Here is a 24,494-nt window from a genome sequence, read left to right on the forward strand (position 1 = left end):
AAACATTGATATCCCTCCTACTTCCTGATCCCTTCCAGCCACACATAGAAGGAAGAAATAAAAAGGATAGTAGGGTAAAGACGTGCAAATTAGAACTCCCGCCATTAACAAACTTGGGCGGTTCATGGACTCTCACCCCCAAGAAAGGAATTCATTAGGTAAGCATAAATGATGTTTTCTTTCTAATTGTGGTGAAAATCCATGACATTCCTTACTGTTGGGAATTCATCACCTGGCCATCAGGAGAAGGCAAAGACATACTACAGTAAAAAACTTTAATATCCCTCCTACTTCCTGATCCCTTCCAGTATTTCGTACAGCCACAAATAGGAGGAAGAAGTAAAAAGGATAGTAGGGTAAAGACGTGCAAATTAGAACTCCCTCCATTAACAAACATGGACTCTAACCCCAAAGAAAGGAATTCATTAGGTAAGCATAAATTATGTTTTCTTTCTAATTGTGGTGAGAATCCATGAAATTCCTTACTGTTGGGAACTAATACCCGAGTTGTGGAATCCACTAAAAAATGGGGGGGGGGGGGGGGATAAAGGCAAAAAAGGCAGACACCTATTTACTATGAACTACATCTAAAAAAAAACTACATCAAGAGCTACGTGTCAAAAATTACCTCAGACAAAACAAAAACATTAAAGGATAACTCTAAAGTAACAAGGCATATAAGAACCACTGATGTCCTCTTCTTAAAAACCAAGAAGCAGACATATTGAGAAGCGAATGAGCTGAAATATGGAGAGAAGGTGACTGACCAGCCTCTAAATAAATCCCGATGATGAAATGTCTCAAGCATGAAACTACCGAAACAGAAGATATCTTCCAATCCCTACGTTTACCTGACAACAAAAACAAATTAAGTGGAAGACTGAAAGTTGTCAGATGACAAAACAAACAAACTGTTATGCTCAGTATGCCTACAGAGAGAGCCTAACCCCTCTGACAACAATTATTTAATAGGACCAAGGTTTAAATGGATAAGGTTGCAAAACCCCTTAGTACCAAGATAGAAGAAGAATGGACTGATTCTAAACAAGAACTGAATTAAAGTCTGAGTCCCCAGAAGACCAGTAAACTCTCCGAGTTATAAAACTAAAGTTACAGAAAAGTGGGCCCTTTAGATTGCTGGCCGATGGACCCTTATCCAAGCCATCCTTAGGCAGTTGAAAGATACAAAGAGCTCAAACCGAATACCATGCAACAACCCCGATCTGAAACCAAGAAAGGTACAATTACAGCAAATGAACGTATACAGATGAACGTAAAATGAGCAGCATAAAGGAATGTAGTAAGCCCCTGTACTGATGATACAGTATATATACAGCAATATGCAGTAGTATGATGATAAATACAGTAAAACAGGTAGTAGAGAGAAAATAGCCCCAGCACTGACCCTCATATGTGGTGCATCAATCCATATAATAAAACCACAGCACCACAAATATCTTCAAAGGATATTAATTCATAACCATATTACTATATGTTTAATATTCAGAAGCTTGAAAAACATTACAGTATATTACATACAGTAAATTGTGTATTAGAAACATTAGTAATAAGTCACTGCGCTGACATTGAGGTTAGCAATATGTAGTTGCATTAAAAGAAATACATTACATCTCACTGGGACAGAAACATGAGCAGTACAAAGAAACAGTAAATCAATGCACTACATTATATACACTATATGTAATTGCAGGAGCACCAAAAAGTCATTCACACCGATTACAGAAAATGGATGGCAGAGACAATGGCAGTAAGCCAAATCCTAAATGATATCACCAGAGATGTGTTAGTACCAGTACTGTACTTTACCCTGGTTAAACAAAATGCACACACAGTATAGAGAAAACGGACTATCAGCAATTCCACCGTAATGTATCAAAGCAATTTATTATTTACACTGATAGAAGCACAGATATGCAGTATGTAGTTGCTAAAATGTTAATGCGGGGTCTCAGGCTGAAATCCCACAATGCTGGTGCATAAAAACAATCCCCAATGCTCCTGGATTAACATTCCCCTTCCGGATCTATTACAGGTACAAAGGGGCTCAGAGAAGAACACCATCGCCGCTGGCAAAAAAAGGCACGAAAACAAAGTAAAGTGGGAAGAAACTCTGTCCTGATGTACAGAGCCCGCCAAGCTCTATACGAAGCTTCATAAGCATCATAAAAAAAAACAGGTGCTGGTTAAGGTCTCCCTGCGTGCCAAAAACGTTTTCAGAAGCCTCCTAGCGCTCCTCTTGCGACAAACTCAACGAAGGGAATACTAAGACTGCTGCCTGAACAAGAAAGTAAAGACTGGCATATTAAATGTTAATGGGCCAAGCACAGAGAAAAAGAAAAAAATAGCTAATGTTTGAGCGACCACTCTATTAAACTTGTGCTATTGACAAAACACATTACTAAGTGTTTAGAATAAAGAACTTAGTCAGAAACATTCCATATCTGGTAATATGTTCTACTCAGTGTTCCTACATTGCTGCCCTCTACCCTGCTGTACATATACAATATGTACAGCTGATAGCCTGCAGGCTGTGTGAGGATAAAGGTACTTACCAAATGAATGCCTACTTTACTGCTCTTACCCAGATATGAGATGCCCACTTCACTGATCTTACCCAGATATGAGATGCCCACTTCACTGATCTTACCCAGATATGAGATGCCCACTTCACTGATCTTACCCAGATATGACTCCTGAGAATGCAATAAAAAGGCCATCAATTACTGTAACTAACAGTAGTGGATATACTGAGGGAGTACATCTTCCTGGTCCATCAGGAGGAGGCTAAGGAATTTCCCAGAGAAAACCGTGGCAGGCTTGTGACCACAACTCATTGCACAACCAGTACTCTCTTATGACCCTCTCTTCCAGGAACTATCCATTGAGGAAAACGTTGAATTTCAAAACCCAGAAATTCTTTAATAAAATCCTAAACACCTCTAGCTTCACCTGCTCCTAAGTTAGGCAAAGAAAATACTAGAAGGCATCAGGAAGTAGGAGGGATATTAAAACATGTATTGTAGGGTATCTTTGCCTCCTCCTGGTGACCAAGTGATGAATTCCCAACAGAAAGGAATTCTGTTGTATCTTACCACCATTAGAAACAAAGGATTTAACTTTTTTTTTAGAACTTCATTTGTGCAGTATTCATTACTTTCTGTCACAGCCCCACAAGGGAGCTGGGCCTCTACAGGAAGGCATATCTAGCTTGAATTCATACATATAGAAAATCATGAGCTGGTTTACTATTTCAGTGAAAGTCAGAGAAACCTGAAGTCAGGTTCTGCCCATACTCAGGAGAAGCAGAATACAACTTAAGTTGTCAACATGTCTACTCACTTATCTAGCTGTAGACAGTGGCTACATTGATCATTTCAAGGTGCTTATTTTGCATGAAAATAGGTAAATTACTTGCTTTTTTAACATAATCTGTTTTTCATGTTTACTTTGATTTAAACATATATTTTTTTTAACTAAAGGAGATTATTTCATATCCCTTTAATGAACAAACAAATGCCCGCAACAATGAAAATAACTTTATTTATTAGTTTTTTAAAAAAAAATGATTTTCCCTATAAACCTGCAAACTGCTCAAATTTCTATTGCAACACCCCATGACTAATGCCACATAAGTACCACAGGTAGCACTCAGTTTACACCGGGGTTAGGTTCCAGAAGGAATGGTTGTAAATCAAACCCGTTGTAAATGAAACCCAGTTTATAATGTAAGTCAATGGGAAGTGAGGGAGTTAGGTTCCAGGCCCCTCTCAAAATTGTCATAAGTAACTAATACATTTGAAATGAAGACTTTAAATGCTAAACAGCATTAGACACAGAATATATAATAAAACTAAGTTAAATGAACAAAAACATTTGCTAAAACAGCATTATAAACCTAAAAATAAAATATCACACAACACAGACTTTACTTGCATTTTTTTGCAAACAGTTTTTTCTATGCATTCCAATCTGGACTGTTTTATAGACAGGGAGATCTTGTTCCTTTGAATGCTGCTTGATAGCTCAGGTCTAGCTATCTATACTGATTAATTTCAGCCTGCGTGTGTGCTTGGCTTGCATATCTTTGCTTCAACACAAGCAGACAGCTCCCCCTACTGGTTATTTTAATTAATGCACTGCTTCTCAATGCTTTTCAATAACAGTCACATGACTGAAAAAAAGGTTGTTATTCTGTAACGGTGCAAATTGAACCGTTGTAAAGCAAGGGCCACCTTGTACTGTTAATTCCTAAACCATCACACCCCACAAAGCAAAAAACAAAGCTTATACTCACCTCCTCACTAGTGGATAATCCCCACCCACCATGAGACACCACAGTTAACATATTCCTAACTTTATTCCACACACCACCCATTTTTATTGTTGCAGTGATTCATTTGTTTGTTTGCTGTCTTTAGCATGAAACTCAATGTACTTATATACTTATCTACTAATCAACAGGCAAAATATTGTCACAATTGTTTCAATGACTACAAAATGTTGGGGAAATTCTTCAGAACCAAAAGGATCCATGGAAGAATTTTGTCTTCATAACAAATGATTCATCAGAAACAATTTTGTTTGTCACATGCCTAGTACTTAAGACAAAGTATACTAAGTGAATAAAGCACATTTAATTATAAAAGTAAATTATAAAATAAAAATCTTAAAATGCATGTTCTTTTTATAACATGAACGTTTATTTTTCAATTTCATGTCTCTAACATTGTGCTGAAACATTTGCAGTTTCCCTTTAAGTAGCAGGCAAAATAACAAGCATTGTGCGGTTAAAAAGCGGAAACTATTCTAACACCAGGAATACAATGTACAAATGAGTGAATGTCTTAAAATTCCGTGGCAAATAACAATGACATTATTAAAGTGTATTTGTATATTGACAGGACAGTGTTCCTCTTCCTCATTCCCTTGACAAGAAACACATTTTTGCCCAGATGAAATGCAAATCCTATTTATTGTGCTGGTTCTGGGGTAAATCAAGTTAGTTTGAGCAGTGATTATTTTAGGAAATAAAATTCAAACTCAGCAAAAAGGATCTGTCTTTGTATTGGGTTTAGGAAGTCTATTATCTTTATAATAGCACATTATGGAATTCAGAGCACACAGTAAGTTGCATGGGTTATGGGTATGTCTTTGATCTAGTGAAAGTACAGGTCATACTCACCAAGATCTGCCTTTAGCTTAAGAAGATCAAACTGATGATTGTCCTAAGTAAACAAAAAAATCAATACAATGAAAAACCAACACAGTGAATATTTTTATACCTATAGACTGCAACCTATCCCTATTTTGTAGGATATGACCCTTTTTAAAAAAAACATCAAAGTGAATTTGAAAATTCTAGTTATGTGTTTCCAATACACTTAAAGGGACATTGTACACTACATTTTTCTTTGCATGAATGTTTTGTAGATGATGCATTTATATAGCCCATCTGGGAGTGTTTTTGTAACAATGTACAGTTTTGCTTATTTTCAGACACCTAAACAAACCCCAAAGTATCAGATATAGACCAAGGTCTACAGATTTCTGCTGCTATTGTTTGTGTAATTTATTTTTTCATATGCAGGGAAGGGGGTGTCTGCTCTTTCGGCTTTTGCAGCTCCTTTCAATGGGTGTCTCAGCCTAACCTCATCAACAGTGCTAAACTGGTAGCTTCTAAGTAAGTTTTTAAAAGGTTTTATACTGGATTTTTATATCAGTATATGTGCATATTCTTCTTTATAGTAAAGTCTATAACATGCAGTTATATGAAAATTGATGTACACGTCCCTTTAAAGCATTTAGGCAATATGCTTGTGCCGGTTTCTGAGAAAAATAATCAAACGTTTTGTAATAACTATTGTTAAGTACGTTGTCCAAAGAACAAATACTCCAGTTATTTGCAACTTCTCAGTTTCCAAACTTTAATTTATCTTTTTTTTTTTAATTTATATTTTCCTCTAACATTCTCTTACTTACACATCACTAGTCACACAGGCTTGGTCCCTCACTTTTTATTTTAGTGTTTCCTACTTTAGATTGTAGGTCCCGCTTCTCTACTTGTCAGTTTTTTAAAGTATGGTCACTTATATGTAGCATACTCCTGTATAGCACTGCTTAATACGTTGGGGATAATAATAAAATGGTAAGCTGTGTTCTCTCTAAACTGTCACCACCACAAAAATGCTTCCAAGTGCATCTGAAAAGCTTCACTGTCCAACTCACGTTCACTCATATCCCTTTAAGATAATATTCCTCTCACTCCAACCCTTTAAATGCCATTGCTTTCGAAAGGCTACTTGATGGCAAGACATTGAGTTCCTCTACCTCACTGGTTTTTAAACCTATCCTCAGACCTCCCTAACAGGCCACATTTTGTGGATATCTGAGCTAGAGCACAGGTGAACCAATCAACTGATTAGTAACCATGGTTATTTTACCTGCTCTCATTCAAGGTAATCCAGAAAACCTGGACTGTTGGGGAGGACAGGTTTCAAAACCAGAACACTGGGGAAAAACACATAATGATATTGGCCTCAAGTCTACATAACCCTTTTTAGCTATTGCAGTGTATGTGTTAGTCAATGAATATCAACTTTAAATTTATGAGAAAGTAACCTGTATATTAAAAAACACACATAAATAGAATACAGATTTTTAGTAATACAGTATATGGTAAACAGTTCTAATTTTTTCTTATGCGTGACTCCATTTCGCTAAATCAACCTATCAGGTGATTGCAAGAAGAAAGCGGCCATCATTTTATAAAGAAATGGGCTTTTGAAAACTCTGCTTCCAATTCTAAAAGTTATAGGATTATTATGTGAGACGGTGGAAGGATCTGACCCCATCTTGGATTGCAGATAGGATTTTTTCAGTCTATCTTTTATGTAAGAGTGGGATGGAAGAAGATTCACTATTGGCGTGTGACAATAGACAAAGATTAATCTGAATAGAATACAATTTAATCATAATTTATATAGATTTTGAATATGAGCACATATAAGAATAATTACAAAGAAAAATATAACTACCACAGAGCGCTATGAACTAAAAACAAATGAAGTTATCAGTTAATTTAGTTATTTTACCTTCATGTGACACATTAATTTTTCAGTTGTATCAGCCTGTTTTTCACAAAAAAGACACACTGCAGATGCGGGAAGCTCTTCCCAGTCCGACCAGTCTCTACAAAGAAGGAAACACCTTGCTGAAACAATATTTTTAGCCACAGTAAAAGATAAATGGAAAGCTCAAATGTTTACATTATAATTATACAGGAAAATATATTTTCCAACATTATGAATTTTGGATGCAATAAAATTTTAAAGGGACTTTATTTTTATTTTTCTTGTTACAGCTAAAAGATTGAATGTTAATGGTACAGTTTCTTGCTTTATATTTATTTTAAATGGATGTTCCAGTACTTAAAGGGATATGATACAGTCTGTTCTATTCTAAAAAAAAAAACACTACGGGTTGATTTATCAAAGGCTTTCCCCAGCCTACGACCCCCTATAACTGCAGGTTCTTACAAGAGAACCTGCAGTCCGTATTTAACAAGCAGCGGTCATCAGACCGCAGCTTCCCTAACTTCTCACCACCTCTTAGGTGATGAATTTCAATCTCTCCGGTCTCGTCCGAACTAAGAACTAAGTTTAAGCTCCACGGCGGAGCAACAGTCTTAAACACAGGCTTAATCCTAGCCAAAGCCTGAACATCTGGAACTTCTGCCAGACGTTTGTTTAGAAGAATAGACAGAGCCGAAATCTGTCCCTTTAACGAACTAGCAGATAAGCCCTTTTCTAAACCCTCTTGTAGAAAAGACAATATCCTAGGAATCCTAACCTTACTCCAGAAGTAACTCTTGGATTTGCACCAATATAAATATTTACGCCATATCTTATGGTAAATTTTTCTGGTAACAGGTTTCCGAGCCTGTATTAAAGTATCAATAACCGACTCCGAGAAGCCACGCTTTGATAGAATCAAGCGTTCAATCTCCATGCAGTCAGTCTCAGAGAAATTAGATTTGGATGGTTGAAAGGACCCTGAATTAGAAGGTCCTGCCTCAGAGGCAGCGACCATGGTGGACAGGACGACATGTCCACTAGGTCTGCATACCAGGTCCTGCGTGGCCACGCAGGCGCTACCAAAATCACCGATGCTCTCTCCTGTTTGATCTTGGCAATCAGTCGAGGCAGCATCGGAAATGGTGGAAACACATAAGCCATGTTGAAGACCCAAGGGGCTGTCAGAGCATCTATCAGCGCCGCTCCCGGGTCCCTGGATCTGGATCCGTAACAAGGAAGCTTGGCGTTCTGGCGAGATGCCATGAGATCCAGATCTGGTTTGCCCCAACGATGAATCAGTTGAGCGAAGACCTCCGGATGAAGTTCCCACTCCCCCGGATGAAAAGTCTGGCGACTTAGAAAATCCGCCTCCCAGTTCTCCACGACTGGGATGTAGATCGCTGAGAGGTGGCAAGAGTGAGACTCTGCCCAGCGAATTATCTTTGAAACTTCCAACATCGCTAGGGAACTCCTGGTTCCCCCTTGATGGTTGATGTAAGCCACAGTCGTGATGTTGTCCGACTGAAATCTGATGAACCTCAGAGTTGCTAACTGAGGCCAAGCTAGAAGAGCATTGAATATTGCTCTTAACTCCAGAATATTTATTGGGAGGAGTTTCTCCTCCTGAGTCCATGATCCATGAGCCTTCAGGGAATTCCAGACTGCACCCCAACCTAGAAGGCTGGCGTCTGTTGTTACAATCGTCCAATCTGGCCTGCGAAAGGTCATCCCCTTGGACAGATGGGGCCGAGAAAGCCACCATAGAAGAGAATCTCTGGTCTCTTGATCCAGATTTAGTAGAGGGGACAAATCTGAGTAATCCCCATTCCACTGACTGAGCATGCACAATTGCAGTGGTCTGAGATGCAGGCGCGCAAATGGCACTATGTCCATTGCCGCAACCATTAAGCCAATTACTTCCATGCACTGAGCTACTGACGGTGTGGAATGGAATGAAGGGCACGGCAAGTATTCTGAAGCTTTAATAACCTGGACTCCGTCAGGTAAATTTTCATCTCTACAGAATCTATAAGAGTTCCTAGGAAGGGAACCCTTGTGAGTGGTAATAGAGAACTCTTTTCCACGTTCACCTTCCACCCATGCGACCTAAGAAACGCCAGAACTATCTCTGTGTGAGACTTGGCAATTTGAAAACTTGACGCTTGTATCAGAATGTCGTCTAGGTACGGAGCCACCGCTATGCCTCGCGGTCTTAGTACCGCCAGAAGAGAGCCCAGAACCTTTGTAAAGATTCTCGGGGCCGTAGCCAACCCGAAGGGAAGAGCTACAAACTGGTAATGCCTGTCTAGAAAGGCAAATCTTAGGTACCGATAATGATCTTTGTGAATCGGTATGTGAAGGTAGGCATCCTTTAAGTCCACTGTGGTCATGTATTGACCCTCTTGGATCATGGGTAGGATGGTTCGAATAGTTTCCATTTTGAATGATGGAACTCTTAGGAATTTGTTTAAGATCTTTAGGTCCAAGATTGGTCTGAAGGTTCCCTCTTTCTTGGGGACCACAAGTAAAATCCTTGCTCTTGTTCCGTCCGCGGAACTGGGTGGATCACCCCCATTAATAAGAGGTCTTGTACACAGCGTAGAAACGCCTCTTTCTTTATTTGGTTTGCTGATAACCTTGAAAGATGAAATCTCCCTTGTGGAGGAGAAGCTTTGAAGTCCAGAAGGTATCCCTGAGATATGATCTCCAACGCCCAGGGATCCTGGACATCTCTTGCCCAAGCCTGGGCGAAGAGAGATAGTCTGCCCCCCACTAGATCCGTTTCCGGATAGGGGGCCCTCTCTTCATGCTGTCTTAGGGGCAGAAGCAGGTTTTCTGGCCTGCTTGCCCTTGTTCCAGGACTGGTTAGCTTTCCAGCCCTGTCTGTAACGAGCAACAGTTCCTTCCTGTTTTGGAGCTGAGGAAGTTGATGCTGCTCCTGCCTTGAAGTTACGAAAGGCACGAAAATTAGACTGTTTGGCCTTTGATTTGGCCCTGTCCTGAGGTAGAGCATGGCCCTTACCTCCCGTAATGTCAGCGATAATTTCTTTCAAGCCGGGCCCGAATAAGGTCTGCCCTTTGGTTAAATGTACAACAGCATCAGAAACAAATGCGTTAGCTAGCTTAAGTGCTTTAAGCTTGTTCATAATCTCATCCAATGGAGCTGTGCGAATGGCCTCTTCCAGAGACTCAAACCAGAATGCCGCAGTGGCAGTGACAGGCGCAATGCATGCAAGGGGCTGTAAGATAAAACCTTTTTGAACAAAAATTTTCTTAAGGTAACCTTCTAATTTTTTATCCATTGGATCTGAAAAAGCACAACTATCCTCCACCGGGATAGTGGTACGCTTAGCCAAAGTAGAAACTGCTCCCTCCACCTTAGGGACCGTCTGCCATAAGTCCCGTGTGGTGGCGTCTATTGGAAACATTTTCCTAAATATAGGAGGGGGGGAAAAGGGCACACCGGGCCTATCCCACTCCTTGCTAATAATCTCTGTAAGCCTCTTAGGTATAGGGAAAACGTCAGTACACACCGGTACCGCATAGTATATATCCAGCCTACATAATTTCTCTGGAATTGCAACCGTGTTACAATCATTCAGAGCTGCTAATACCTCCCCTAGCAGTACGCGGAGGTTTTCAAGCTTAAATTTAAAATTAGAAATCTCTGAATCCAGTCTCCCTGGATCAGATCCGTCACCCACAGAATGAAGCTCTCCGTCCTCATGTTCTGCAAATTGTGACGCAGTATCAGACATGGCTCTCCCATCATCAGCGCGCTCCGTCCTTAACCCCTAGCAATCGCGCTTGCCTCTTAATTCTGGCAATTTAGATAAAACCTCGGTCATAACAGTAGCCATGTCTTGCAAAGTGATTTGTATGGGCCTCTCTGATGTACTTGGCGCCACAATATCACGCACCTCCTGAGCGGGAGGCGAAGGTACTGACACGTGAGGAGAGTTAGTCGGCATAACTTCCCCCTCGTTGTCTGGTGATAATTTCTTTACATGTAAAGATTGACTTTTATTTAAAGTGGCATCAATGCATTTAGTACACAAATTTCTATGGGGCTCCACATTGGCCTTCAAACATAGTGAACAAGCAGATTAATCTGTGTCAGACATGTTTAAACAGACTAGCAATGAGACTAGCAAGCTTGGAAAATACTTTCAAATAAATTTACAAGCAATATAAAAAACGCTACTGCGCCTTTAAGAAGCACAAAAAGCTGCCACAGTTGAAATAACAATGAACCAAATCAGTTATAGCAACCAAAATTTCACAGTAAATGAATTACATTAGCAAAGGATTGCACCCACCAGCAAATGGATGATTAACCCCTTAATACCCAAAAACGGATATCAACTTAACAAATAAGGTTTTTATCACAGTCAAACACACTGTCACAGGTCTGCTGTGACTGATTACCTCCCTCAAAATGAATTTTGAAGACCCCTGAGCTCTCTAGGAACGTCCTGGATCATGGAGGATGAAGTAGGAAGACTGTGACTGAATTTTTACTGCGCAAAAAAGCGCTAAAATAGGCCCCTCCCACTCATATTACAACAGTGGGAAATCTCAGTTAACTGTTTCTATGCAGAAATAAACGTTAGCCATGTGGAAAAATCATGCCCCAATAAGTTTTATCACCAAGTACCTCACAAAAAACGATTAACATGCCAGTAAACGTTTTGAACATTAAAAGATTATGAAGTGTTATTAATAAGCCTGCTATCAGTCGCTTTTACTGCAGTTAAGGCTCAAACATTACTTCAGCATTAACAGTATTTTCTTAGACAAATTCCATTCCCTAGAAAAATACTTCAGTGCATGTACACTCATCAGCCTAATACCAGTCGCTACCACTGCATTCAAAGCTGTACTTACATTACATTGGTAACAGCAGTATTTTCTAGTCAATTCCATTCCTTAGAAAAGTAATTTACTGCACATACCTCGTTTGCAGGGGGGCCCCGCATGCTATTCTCCTTTCTGAAGTTACCTCACTCCTCAGAATGTGCGAGAAACAGCCAGTGGATCTTAGTTACTTCTGCTAAGATCATAGAAAACGCAGGCAGATTCTTCTTCTAATACTGCCTGAGAACAAACAGCACACTCCGGTGCCATTTAAAATAACAAACTTTTGATTGAAGACATAAACTAAGTTTAAAAACACCACAGACCTCTCACAACGACCTATCTATGTTGAGTTGCAAGAGAATGACTGGATATGACATGTGAGGGGAGGAGCTATATAGCAACTCTGCTTGGGTGATCCTCTTGCAACTTCCTGTTGGGAAGGAGATATAATCCCATAAGTAATGGATGACCCGTGGACTGACTACACTTAACAAGAGAAAGCAGTACTGTAAGCTTTAGAGCCTGACCATTTTTTGTTCAGCACCTGGGTAGCACTTGCTGATTTGTGGCTAAATGTAGCAAACCAATCAGCAAGCTCTACCAAGGTGCTGAACTAAAAATGGGCGGGCTCCTAACCTTTTATTACTGCTTCTTCAAATCAAAATAACATGAGAACAAAGAAAAATTGATAATAGGAGTAAATTAGAAAGTTGCTTAAAATTGCATGCTCTATCTGAATCATGAAATAAAAAATGTGGGGTTAGTATCCCTTTAATCACCCATAGGCCTTTAACATGGTCACATCTTGCTTTCCAGTTTTCAGGCACTCACTGCTGACACCTATCTTTTGTTGATTACATATATCACTACTTGGATAATATAACTTTATCCAAAAAACATATCCTGACTTGTAAGCCACCTCCTATATATTTCAAAATGTTAAATAACCCTTAAAAGCGGCTCTACTATATAGCCTAGCTCACTGTTTCTCATCTAAAGTTCTCAAGTACCCCAACAGGCCAGGTTTTCACAATAACTAGAGCACAAGTGAAATAATCAGCTGATGGGTGAGAACAGTTTAGTAACCATGGTTACTGATCAGCTGATTACGTAACCTGTGCTCTAGTAAAAGGGACACTCAAGTCAAATTAAACTTTCATTATTCAGAGAGAGCATGCAATTTTAAACAACTTTCCAAATTACTTCTATTAAAAAATGTGCAGTCTTTTTATATTTGACTGAGCATGTGCAAGAATTCCCATAATAAGCGTATTGTGATTGGCTGATGGCTGTCACATGGTACAGGGGGAGTTGAAGTAGAAATAACTTTTAAAATTGTCAGAAAAAAAATCTACTACTCATTTGAAGTTCAGACTTAGTGCTATTGCATTGTCTTGTTATCTTGCATTTGTTGATTATGCAAATATACTGTGTTGACTGGTGTTACGGGTACTTGAGGACTAGAGTTGAAAAATACTGGCCTAGCTTATTCCCTAATTTCTTTATCCTCCAAAGACACATTTTGGTGAAGGAAAAGATAAATGGCAGTATTATAATAAAAAATAAACTGGTGTTCCAGCAAAGCCCAATAGCCATTAGTTATTATAAGAGAAGACATTTTTCAACCTCTTCTTGGAGATATGTCTTTATTCATTGTTTCAAAAGAATATAGGAAAAGATTTTAAGTGTGTTCTGAGGTCAAATAGTCCACAAGGAAACAATCTATTTGCTTCAATTTTTTAAAGCATGTTTAAAGTCATGCACCTGGTCACTCGTGCCTATTCAAAGCAGGACATAGCCAGCGATAGGTGGATATACAATAACACAATTCATCATCAGCTCCCCCACTGAGTACTTCTCAGGAGCAATTAATTGCACTTTATTGCTCAACTTCAACTGTTTTTAACCCTTAAGGAGTGGGAATTTTAAAGAAAAACTAGGCCAAAGTACCAGAGAATTTTTAGCGTTTTTGCTATCACTCCATTTAAACAGAAATGGAGCCTTGTTGTTTTTATTATCTATCAAAAGTATATATATATATATATATATATATATATATATATTTGTAATACACAAACCCAAGGTATTGGTCTAGGATAGTTTTGGTATATTTCATGCCACTGTCTCGCTGCCAAATGCAATCATATAAAAAAAAAAAATCGGTATCTTTTTCACAAACTTTGTGTTTCTCACTGAAATTATTTACACACAACTAATGCAGTCATAAAACAAATGGTTGTAAAAAGCTTCTTTGGGGTCTCCATATTGCTCAGAAACAGCAGACATGCATGGCTTTGACATTGTTTTTGTTTACGTAGTATAGGGCCCCCCTCACCCTCCACACTTCCCCTGTCCAAGCGATCATTCTGTAGGGCCCCTTCTCCCCTCTCATAATTCCCTTGTCATAGTGTAGTGGATCCCTCCCTCCCAGTAAAAAAAAAATGATGCAGCGTATTGTCGTCGTCCCCGGCGATGGGCCGCCTATCCACCTCCCTCCCTTGCTCCTCACCACCCACTGCACCTGATACAAACAGTGAAGCAGAAGGTTAGATGTAGATACTATGTCAAAATTTAATTTTCATGATTCAGACAGAGCATGCAATTTTAAAACAACTTTCCAATTTACATCTGTTGTAAAACTCACTTTGCTTTCTTGGTATTCTTTGTTAAGGGGCAAACCTAGGTGGATTTATAGGACCTGAGGAAGGTTCACATGTCTTTAGCACTCTATCATCAATGATTAATTTTGGCTTTACTGTCCCTTTAACCCTTTTTGCAGGGAATAGCCTTGTGAAAAAATGAAACTTGTTTAAATTTGGTCTAACTAAATTCTTACTAATCTTCATCCCTTTAAAGATTAAGATTTTTTTTAACCAACCATTAATGTCTGTGAGGAACACAAACACATTCTTACACTTTTGTAATATTATCTAATAGCATAAAACAATAACTAGTATTCTGGTTACATGCAACATGTCCTGATTTTTCACATGTAATTTTTCAAGCAACTACTTACTCGTCTTTGTTTTCCACTAATTCACGATCATCTTCTGACTGCACTTCTTCCCAACTTTTTCCAAGTTCCTGAAAAATGTAACACATTACTAGTTTCACTAACAAACATATCAGTTATCATAAAGTAAAAACACTTAGCTTCCCATCTTGCATTTAAAGTTAATGGCAAATAAGGCTCTAATGAACATCATAAAGATTAAACATCATAAAAATTAACCTAATTGAGCTCAATGAATAGATTGAAATCAATGATAGATAGATGAAAGTTAGATAGAAGATAGATAGCTTGATTGCTAGATAATTATATATATATATATACATACATACTGTATATATACTGATGAGCTATTTCCACCCCTGTGCTGGTGTTTTCTGGAGTCTCAAGTTGCTGCACATATTTAACCCTTACTGTATGCCATTGTCCGTGATAAACCTACCCATTATATATTGTTTTTTTCAGAGACCCAGCAGATTCAAACTATAGAAAAAAATCTCCCCTTTAAAAAGTGTAAAAAAGTGCATATTTTTATTATAAAAAAGGTTGTAAAAAATAGTGTTTTTTCCCTAAACTCTATTGCAAAAAGGGGTTAACCCCTAATAGATTACGGTATCGTTATAGAATTCGGATGTGTATGTAGTGGCTGCCATGAACCTCTACTCAAATAAATGCATATTTATTCAAACCAGGAGGTCATTACATTTTTTTTGTCTTGGTTCAGATAGAGCATGCAATTTTAAGCAACTTTCTAAATTTCTCCTATTATCAATTTTTCTTCGTTCTTTTTCTATCTTTATTTGAAAAAGCAAGAATGTAAGCTTAGAAGACAGCCCATTTTTGGTTCAGAACCTGGGTAGCACTTGCTGATTAGTGGCTACATTTATATAGTAGAGATTCCATGGAGTAGCCATTGGTCTAACCACAGGCCTAATCCTTACAAAAGCCTGAATAAAGGTTTGAATATCTGGCAATTTTAAGAGTACAACACGGAAAAAGGACAAAATCTGACCCTTTAAAAAACTGGATGATAAACCCTAATTAAACCAGCTTGAAAAAATTGTAAATCCTTGGAATTCGAAAAGAATCCCAGCAAAAAAACACTTAGAAGCACACCAAGCAAAAAGACCTACCACACTTTGTGATAAATCTTTTCAAGTGATTGGCTTCCTTGCTTGAATAAGCGATTAAACAAAAGACTCAGAAAAACTTCTTTGGCTTCAATTTCCATGCCATCAAATTTAAAACCTATAAATCTGGGTGCAAGAATGGACCTTGAGACAGAAGATCATGAAAGAGACCAAGGCGAAGGGCAGGAAATCTGAATAGATATGCATAGCAGGTTCTGTGTGGCCAAGCTGGAGCAATGAGAAGTACTGTAGATTTCTCCTGCTTGGTCCGAGCTATAATTTGGAGAAGCAGGATAAACTGGGGAAAATTTGTAGACTCTCAGAATATGAAAGGCCAAAATGATACACTGATTTTGCTCTTCCCACACTAGAATGTGAAAAAACCACCTTCATTGCTAGTGGTTCCCCCTTTTTTATTTATATATGCAACAGCGGTAGGTCTCTCTCTTAAGAAGACGCCAACTCTAGAGAGCCCTAAAGATCGATCGGAGTCCCAACACATTGATCAGCAACCTCCCCTCCTAAGATGAGCAAACTCCTTTTGCCTTTCAGACGGCCCCCAATCCTGAAAGACTGGCGACTAATGAAATAACTACCACAGCCTTTCTTAAAAAGGATGCTCCCTGAATCAGAGTCCTATGAGATATCCACCAAAGGTGAGAATGTCTGGTCCTGTTACCCAGATAAATTGATTGAGAAAAGACTTTATAATCTCCATTCAGAGACCCCCCTTTAAAGGCAATTCTGGTGAGTGGAACCAAAGAACTCTTCCAGTCATGGTTTCTTAAAAAAAGGATATTAAACACCAAAAAAATGTACTGTTTAAAAAGATAGACAATCCCTTTATTTACCATTACCCAGTTTTGCATAACCAACACTGTTATAGAAAACATAATTTATGCTTACCTGATAAATTCCTTTCTCCTGTAGTGTAGTCAGTCCACGGGTCATCCATTACTTATGGGATATTAACTCCTCCCCAACAGGAAGTGCAAGAGGATCACCCAAGCAGAGCTGCTATTTAGCTCCTCCCCTCTACGTCATACCCAGTCATTCGACCGAAACCAAACGAGAAAGGAGAAACTATAGGGTGCAGTGGTGACTGGAGTTTAATTTAAATTTTAGACCTGCCATAAAAAACAGGGCGGGCCGTGGACTGACTACACTACAGGAGAAAGGAATTTATCAGGTAAGCATAAATTATGTTTTCTCCTGTTAAGTGTAGTCAGTCCACGGGTCATCCATTACTTATGGGATACCAATACTAAAGCTAAAGTACACGGATGACGGGAGGGACAGGCAGGATCTTTACACGGAAGGAACCACTGCCTGAAGAACCTTTCTCCCAAAAACAGCCTCAGAAGAAGCAAAAGTGTCAAATTTGTAAAATTTGGAAAAAGTATGAAGAGAAGACCAAGTTGCGGCCTTGCAAATCTGTTCAACAGAGGCCTCATTCTTAAAGGCCCACGTGGAAGCCACAGCTCTCGTAGAATGAGCTGTAATTCTTTCAGGAGGCTGCTGTCCAGCAGTCTCATAGGCTAAACGTATTATACTACGAAGCCAAAAAGAGAGAGAGGTAGCAGATGCTTTTTGACCTCTCCTCTGTCCAGAATAAACTACAAACAGGGAAGAAGTTTGGCGAAAATCTTTAGTTGCCTGTAAATAAAATTTCAGGGCACGGACTACGTCTAGATTGTGCAGAAGTCGTTCCTTCTTCGAAGAAGGGTTAGGGCACAATGATGGAACAACAATCTCTTGATTGATATTCTTGTTAGTGACTACCTTAGGTAAGAACCCAGGTTTAGTACGCAGAACTACCTTGTCTGAATGAAAAATCAGATAAGGAGAATCACAATGTAAGGCCGATAACTCAGAGACTCTACGAGCCGAGGAAATAGCCATTAAAAACAGAACTTTCCAAGATAACAGCTTGATATCAATGGAATGAAGGGGTTCAAACGGAACACCCTGTAAAACGTTAAGAACTAAGTTTAAGCTCCACGGTGGAGCAACAGTCTTAAGCACAGGCTTAATCCTGGCCAAAGCCTGACAAAAAGCCTGAACGTCTGGAACTTCTGACAGACGTTTGTGTAAAAGGATGGACAGAGCTGAGATCTGTCCCTTTAAAGAACTTGCAGATAAACCCTTTTCTAAACCTTCTTGTAGAAAAGACAATATCCTAGGAATCCTAACCTTACTCCATGAGTAACTCTTGGATTCGCACCAGTGTAAATATTTACGCCATATCTTATGGTAAATTTTCCTGGTAACAGGTTTCCTAGCCTGTATTAAGGTATCAATTACTGTTTCCGAAAATCCACGCTTTGATAAAATCAAGCGTTCAATCTCCATGCAGTCAGCTTCAGAGAAATTAGATTTTGATGTTTGAAAGGACCCTGAATTAGAAGGTCCTGTCTCAGAGGCAGTGACCAAGGTGGACAGGATGACATGTCCACTAGATCTGCATACCAGGTCCTGCGTGGCCACGCAGGCGCTATTAGAATCACCGATGCTTTCTCCTGTTTGATCCTGGCAATCAATCGAGGAAGCATCGGGAAGGGTGGAAACACATAAGCCATCTTGAAGGTCCAAGGTGCTGTCAGAGCATCTATCAGGACCGCTCCCGGGTCCCTGGATCTGGACCCGTAACAGGGAAGCTTGGCGTTCTGGCGAGACGCCATGAGATCCATATCTGGTTTGCCCCAACGTCGAAGTATTTGGGCAAAGACCTCCGGATGAAGTTCCCACTCCCCCGGATGAAAAGTCTGGCGACTTAGGAAATCCGCCTCCCAGTTCTCCACGCCTGGGATGTGGATCGCTGACAGGTGGCAAGAGTGAGACTCTGCCCAGCGAATTATCTTTGAAACTTCCATCATCGCTAGGGAACTCCTTGTCCCTCCCTGATGGTTGATGTAAGCCACAGTCGTGATGTTGTCCGACTGAAACCTGATGAACCTCAGAGTTGCTAACTGAGGCCAAGACAGAAGGGCATTGAGAACTGCTCTCAATTCCAGGATGTTTATTGGAAGGAGACTCTCCTCCTGAGTCCATGATCCCTGAGCCTTCAGGGAATTCCAGACAACGCCCCAACCTAGTAGGCTGGCGTCTGTTGTTACAATTGTCCAGTCTGGCCTGCTGAAGGGCATCCCCCTGGATAGATGTGGCCGAGAAAGCCACCATAGAAGAGAATCTCTGGTCTCTTGATCCAGATTCAGCATAGGGGACAAATCTGAGTAATCCTCATTCCACTGACTTAGCATGCACAGTTGCAGCGGTCTGAGATGCAGGCGTGCAAAAGGTACTATGTCCATTGCCGCTACCATTAAGCCGATTACCTCCATGCATTGAGCCACTGACGGGTGTTGAATGGAATGAAGGACACGGCAAGCATTTAGAAGTTTTGTTAACCTGTCCTCTGTCAGGTAAATTTTCATTTCTACAGAATCTATAAGAGTCCCCAAGAAGGGAACTCTTGTGAGTGGTAATAGAGAACTCTTTTCTACGTTCACCTTCCACCCATGCGACCTTAGAAATGCCAGAACTAACTCTGTATGAGACTTGGCAGTTTGGAAATTTGACGCTTGTATCAGAATGTCGTCTAGGTACGGAGCTACCGCTATTCCTCGCGGTCTTAGTACCGCCAGAAGAGAGTCCAGGACCTTTGTAAAGATTCTTGGAGCCGTAGCTAACCCGAAGGGAAGAGCTACAAACTGATAATGCCTGTCTAGGAAGGCAAACCTTAGGTACCGGTAATGATCCTTGTGAATCGGTATGTGAAGGTACGCATCCTTTAGATCCACTGTGGTCATGTACTGACCCTTTTGGATCATGGGTAAGATTGTCCGAATAGTTTCCATTTTGAACGATGGAACTCTTAGGAATTTGTTTAGGATCTTTAAATCCAAGATTGGTCTGAAGGTTCCTTCTTTCTTGGGAACCACAAACAGATTTGAGTAAAACCCTTGTCCGTGTTCCGACCGCGGGACCGGGTGAATCACTCCCATTAGCAAAAGATCTTGAACACAGCGTAGAAACGCCTCTTTCTTTGTCTGGTTTGTTGACAACCTTGAAAGATGAAATCTCCCTTTGGGAGGAGAAGCTTTGAAGTCCAGAAGATATCCCTGGGATACGATCTCTAACGCCCAGGGATCCTGGACATCTCTTGCCCAAAAGCCTGGGCGAAGAGAGAAAGTCTGCCCCCTACTAGATCCGTTTCCGGATCGGGGGCCCTCACTTCATGCTGTCTTAGGGGCGGCAGCAGGTTTTCTGGCCTGCTTGCCCTTGTTCCAGGTCTGGTTAGGTTTCCAGCCCTGTCTGTAACGAGCAACAGTTCCTTCCTGTTTTGGAGCGGAGGAAGTTGATGCTGCTCCTGCCTTGAAGTTACGAAAGGCACGAAAATTAGACTGTCTAGCCCTTGGTTTGGCTCTGTCTTGAGGCAGGGCATGTCCCTTACCTCCAGTAATGTCAGCGATAATTTCTTTCAAACCGGGCCCAAATAATGTCTGCCCTTTGAAAGGTATGTTAAGCAATTTAGATTTAGAAGTCACATCGGCTGACCAGGATTTTAGCCACAGCGCTCTGCGCGCCTGGATGGCGAATCCGGAATTCTTAGCCGTAAGCTTAGTTAAATGTACTACGGCATCAGAAATAAATGAATTAGCTAGCTTAAGGACTCTAAGCTTGTCTATAATTTCATCCAATGGAACTGAGCTAATGGTCTCTTCTAGAGACTCAAACCAAAATGCTGCCGCAGCCGTGACAGGCGCAATGCATGCGAGGGGTTGTAATATAAAACCTTGTTGAGTAAACATTTTCTTAAGGTAACCCTCTAACTTTTTGTCCATTGGGTCTGAAAAGGCACAGCTATCCTCCACCGGGATAGTGGTACGCTTAGCCAGAGTAGAAACTGCTCCTTCCACCTTAGGGACCGTCTGCCATAAGTCCTGTGTGGTGGCGTCTATTGGAAACATTTTTCTAAATATAGGAGGGGGGGAAAAGGGCACACCGGGCCTATCCCACTCCTTGGTAATAATTTCTGTAAGCCTCTTAGGTATAGGAAAAACGTCAGTACACGCAGGTACCGTATAGTATCTATCCAGCCTACATAATTTCTCTGGGATTGCAACCGTGTTACAATCATTCAGAGCCGCTAATACCTCCCCTAATAATACACGGAGGTTCTCAAGCTTAAATTTAAAATTTGAAATGTCTGAGTCCAGTCTATTTGGATCAGATCCGTCACCCACAGAATGAAGCTCTCCGTCTTCATGTTCTGCCATTTGTGACGCAGTATCAGACATGGCTCTAACATTATCAGCGTACTCTGTTCTCACCCCAGAGTGGTCGCGTTTACCTCTAAGTTCTGGTAATTTAGATAAAACTTCAGTCATAACATTAGCCATGTCTTGTAAAGTGATTTGTAATGGCCGCCCTGATGTACTTGGCGTCGCAATATCACGCACCTCCTGAGCGGGAGATGCAGGTACTGACACGTGAGGAGAGTTAGTCGGCATAACTTTCCCCTCGTTGTCTGGTGAAATTTTCTTAAAATGTACAGATTGGCTTTTATTTAAAGTAGCATCAATGCAATTAGTACACAAATTTCTATTGGGCTCCACATTGGCTTTTGAACATATTGCACAAAGAGATTCCTCTATGTCAGACATGTTAAAACAAACTAGCAATTAGCCTAGCAAGCTTGGAAAATACTTTTCAAATAAATTTGCAAGCAATATAAAAAACGTTACTGTGCCTTTAAGAAGTACACAAAAACTGTCACAGTTGAAATAACAATGAACCGGATTAGTTATAGAAACCAAATATTCACAGTAAATGCATAAAGTTAGCAAAGGATTGCACTCACTAGCAATGGATGATTAACCCCTTAATATCAGAAAAACGGATAACAATTGAAAATATAACCGTTTTAATCACAGTCAAAGCACAGTCTCACAGGTCTGCTGTGAGTGATTACCTCCCTCAAAACTAGTTTTGAAGACCCCTGAGCTCTGTAGAGACGTCCTGGATCATGCAGGGAGAAGAAGGCAGACTGTGACTGAATTTCTAATGCGCAGTAAAAGCGCCAAAATAGGCCCCTCCCACTCACAATACAACAGTGAGGGAAGCTCAGTAAACTGTTTTAATTCAAAACAAACGACAGCCATGTGGAAAATAACGCCCAAAACAATTTTTCACCAAGTACCTCAGATAAATAAACGATTAACATGCCAGCAAACGTTTAAAATATAATTTATGAAATGTTATTAAAAAGCCTGCTGCTAGTCGCTCACACTGCAGATTAGGCTAAAAGTTATATGTATACAGTATTTTCCCAGTGAAGTGCCATTCCCCAGAAATACTTAATTGTAAACATACATACATATCAGCCTGATACCAGTTGCTACTACTGCATTTAAGGCTGTACTTACATTACATCGGTATTAGCAGTATTTTCTCAGTCAATTCCATTCCTTAGAAAATAATATACTGCAACATACCTCTTTGCAGGTGAACCTGCCCGCTGTCCCCTGTTCTGAAGTTACCTCGCTCCTCAAAAGGGCCGAGAACAGCAAATGGATCTTAGTTACGTCCGCTAAGATCATACACAAACTCAGGTAGATTCTTCTTCTAATGCTGCCTGAGAAAAAACAACACACTCCGGTGCCGTTTAAAATAACAAACTTTTGATTGAAGAAATAAAAACTAAGTTTAACAACCACAGTCCTCTCACACATCCTATCTATTAGTTGGGTGCAAGAGAATGACTGGGTATGACGTAGAGGGGAGGAGCTATATAGCAGCTCTGCTTGGGTGATCCTCTTGCACTTCCTGTTGGGGAGGAGTTAATATCCCATAAGTAATGGATGACCCGTGGACTGACTACACTTAACAGGAGAAATATAATTTTTACCTCTGTAATTACCTTGTATCTAAGCTTCTGCAGAACTGCCTCCTTATCTCAGATCTTTTGACAGACTTGCATTTCATGCAATTAGTGCTGACTCTTAAATAACTCCACGTGTCTGAGCACAATGTTATTTATATGAAACACATGAACAAATGCCCTCTAGCTGTGAAAAGCTGTCAAATGCACTCAGATAAGAGGTGGCCTTCAAGGGCTTAGAAATTAGCATATGAACCTACCTAGGTTAAGCTTTCAACTAAGAATACCAAGAAACCAAAGCAAATTTTATGATTAAAGTAAATAAGAAAGTTGCTTAAAATTACATGCCCTATCTGAATCATGAAAGTTTAATTTGGACTTTACTATCACTTAAACATCGCAGTATGAAGAGATGTCATACACAAGGATTGAGCTTGGACCAAAATGCCATGTCAGTAGAGCACTACTGAACTTTCCTGAATTCTGATCACGGACAAGAGAGTTCCCAGAATCCTTGAGGAATTTGAGATGGTCTCTGTAAATGGAATATGCAGATATGCATCCTACAGATATATCGTGGTCATGAACTGACCCCTCTGAACCCACAGCAGTATTGTACAAATAGTTTCCATTGTGAAATGTAGAAACTCGTAAAATTTTGTTCCGAGAATTTAAATCAAAATTTGGCCCAAACGTACCTTTACTTGTTTGGCACTAAGAAGAGATTAGAATAGAAACCAAGGTCTTGATCTGCCAGAGAAACCGGGACAAGCACTCCCATTTTTTCCAGATCTTGCACAGATTGAAAAAGAGCTTCTGCCTCTACCAATTCTTGGTAATATGGAAAGAAGTAACCTTCCCTGAGGAGACCTGACCTGAAAGCCTATTTTGAACCCCTGAGACAATTTTTATTACCCAGGGAGCCCAAATAGATCCGAACCAGGCTTACTGAAAAGACATAAACGACAGAGTGAGTGCACAATAAAAAACTGCAGGCATTCAGGTTTGAAAAGACATACTGTCCTCCAACAGACGTGTAGATCATTTTTGCCAGAGTAGAAAAGGCGCCATCCACCTAAAAATGGATTCACAAACATCAGATTGACTTACAAGAACTTGGAATATTTACTTGAACTTAGGTGACAGGATAAGCAGAATTCCAGATTTGTTCCACTCCTTGAAAGCACCTCAGAAATAGCATCTGTAACTGGCAATACATCCGCTGGCTTAGCGGAAAGCTTAAATATCAAATCCAGTTGCTTAATAGACTAGTCATCAGAGGAAGGAGGCTCTTTGACACCAAAGGAATGACGACAATTCCAAATCCTGTTCTACTGAGGAATCAGGAATCTGACAGATTTTCCTTATCAGAGGAAGAAACAGAAACTGCAGAGTCTGACTCTCTAGAAAGCAGAATTACTTTCTTTAGAAGTCCAGTCAAATGGTCATAGATACCACCCAGAAAAGATGTTATTAAGGGGGCATCAAAACACTTATAATTTCCAGTTGTATATCAA

The 24,494-nt window shown here is 40.0% G+C and overlaps 1 protein-coding gene across 1 annotated transcript in view; it reads right to left on the reverse strand.

The window, feature by feature from the left end:
• The window catches only part of ZNF277 (zinc finger protein 277), a 543,940-nt gene that overhangs the window by 17,332 nt on the left and 502,114 nt on the right, over window positions 1–24,494 (reverse strand). The window contains exons 8-10 of the mRNA XM_053716721.1: window positions 14,971–15,038; window positions 7,113–7,209; window positions 5,204–5,246 (exon numbers count right to left, since the gene is read on the reverse strand). Of these exons, the coding sequence (XP_053572696.1) occupies window positions 5,204–5,246; window positions 7,113–7,209; window positions 14,971–15,038 (208 nt within the window). The remainder of the gene's footprint in view (window positions 1–5,203; window positions 5,247–7,112; window positions 7,210–14,970; window positions 15,039–24,494) is intronic.

The sequence above is a fragment of the Bombina bombina genome, chromosome 6 (genome assembly GCF_027579735.1).
Source record: "Bombina bombina isolate aBomBom1 chromosome 6, aBomBom1.pri, whole genome shotgun sequence".
In the NCBI taxonomy this organism is placed as follows: domain Eukaryota; kingdom Metazoa; phylum Chordata; class Amphibia; order Anura; family Bombinatoridae; genus Bombina; species Bombina bombina.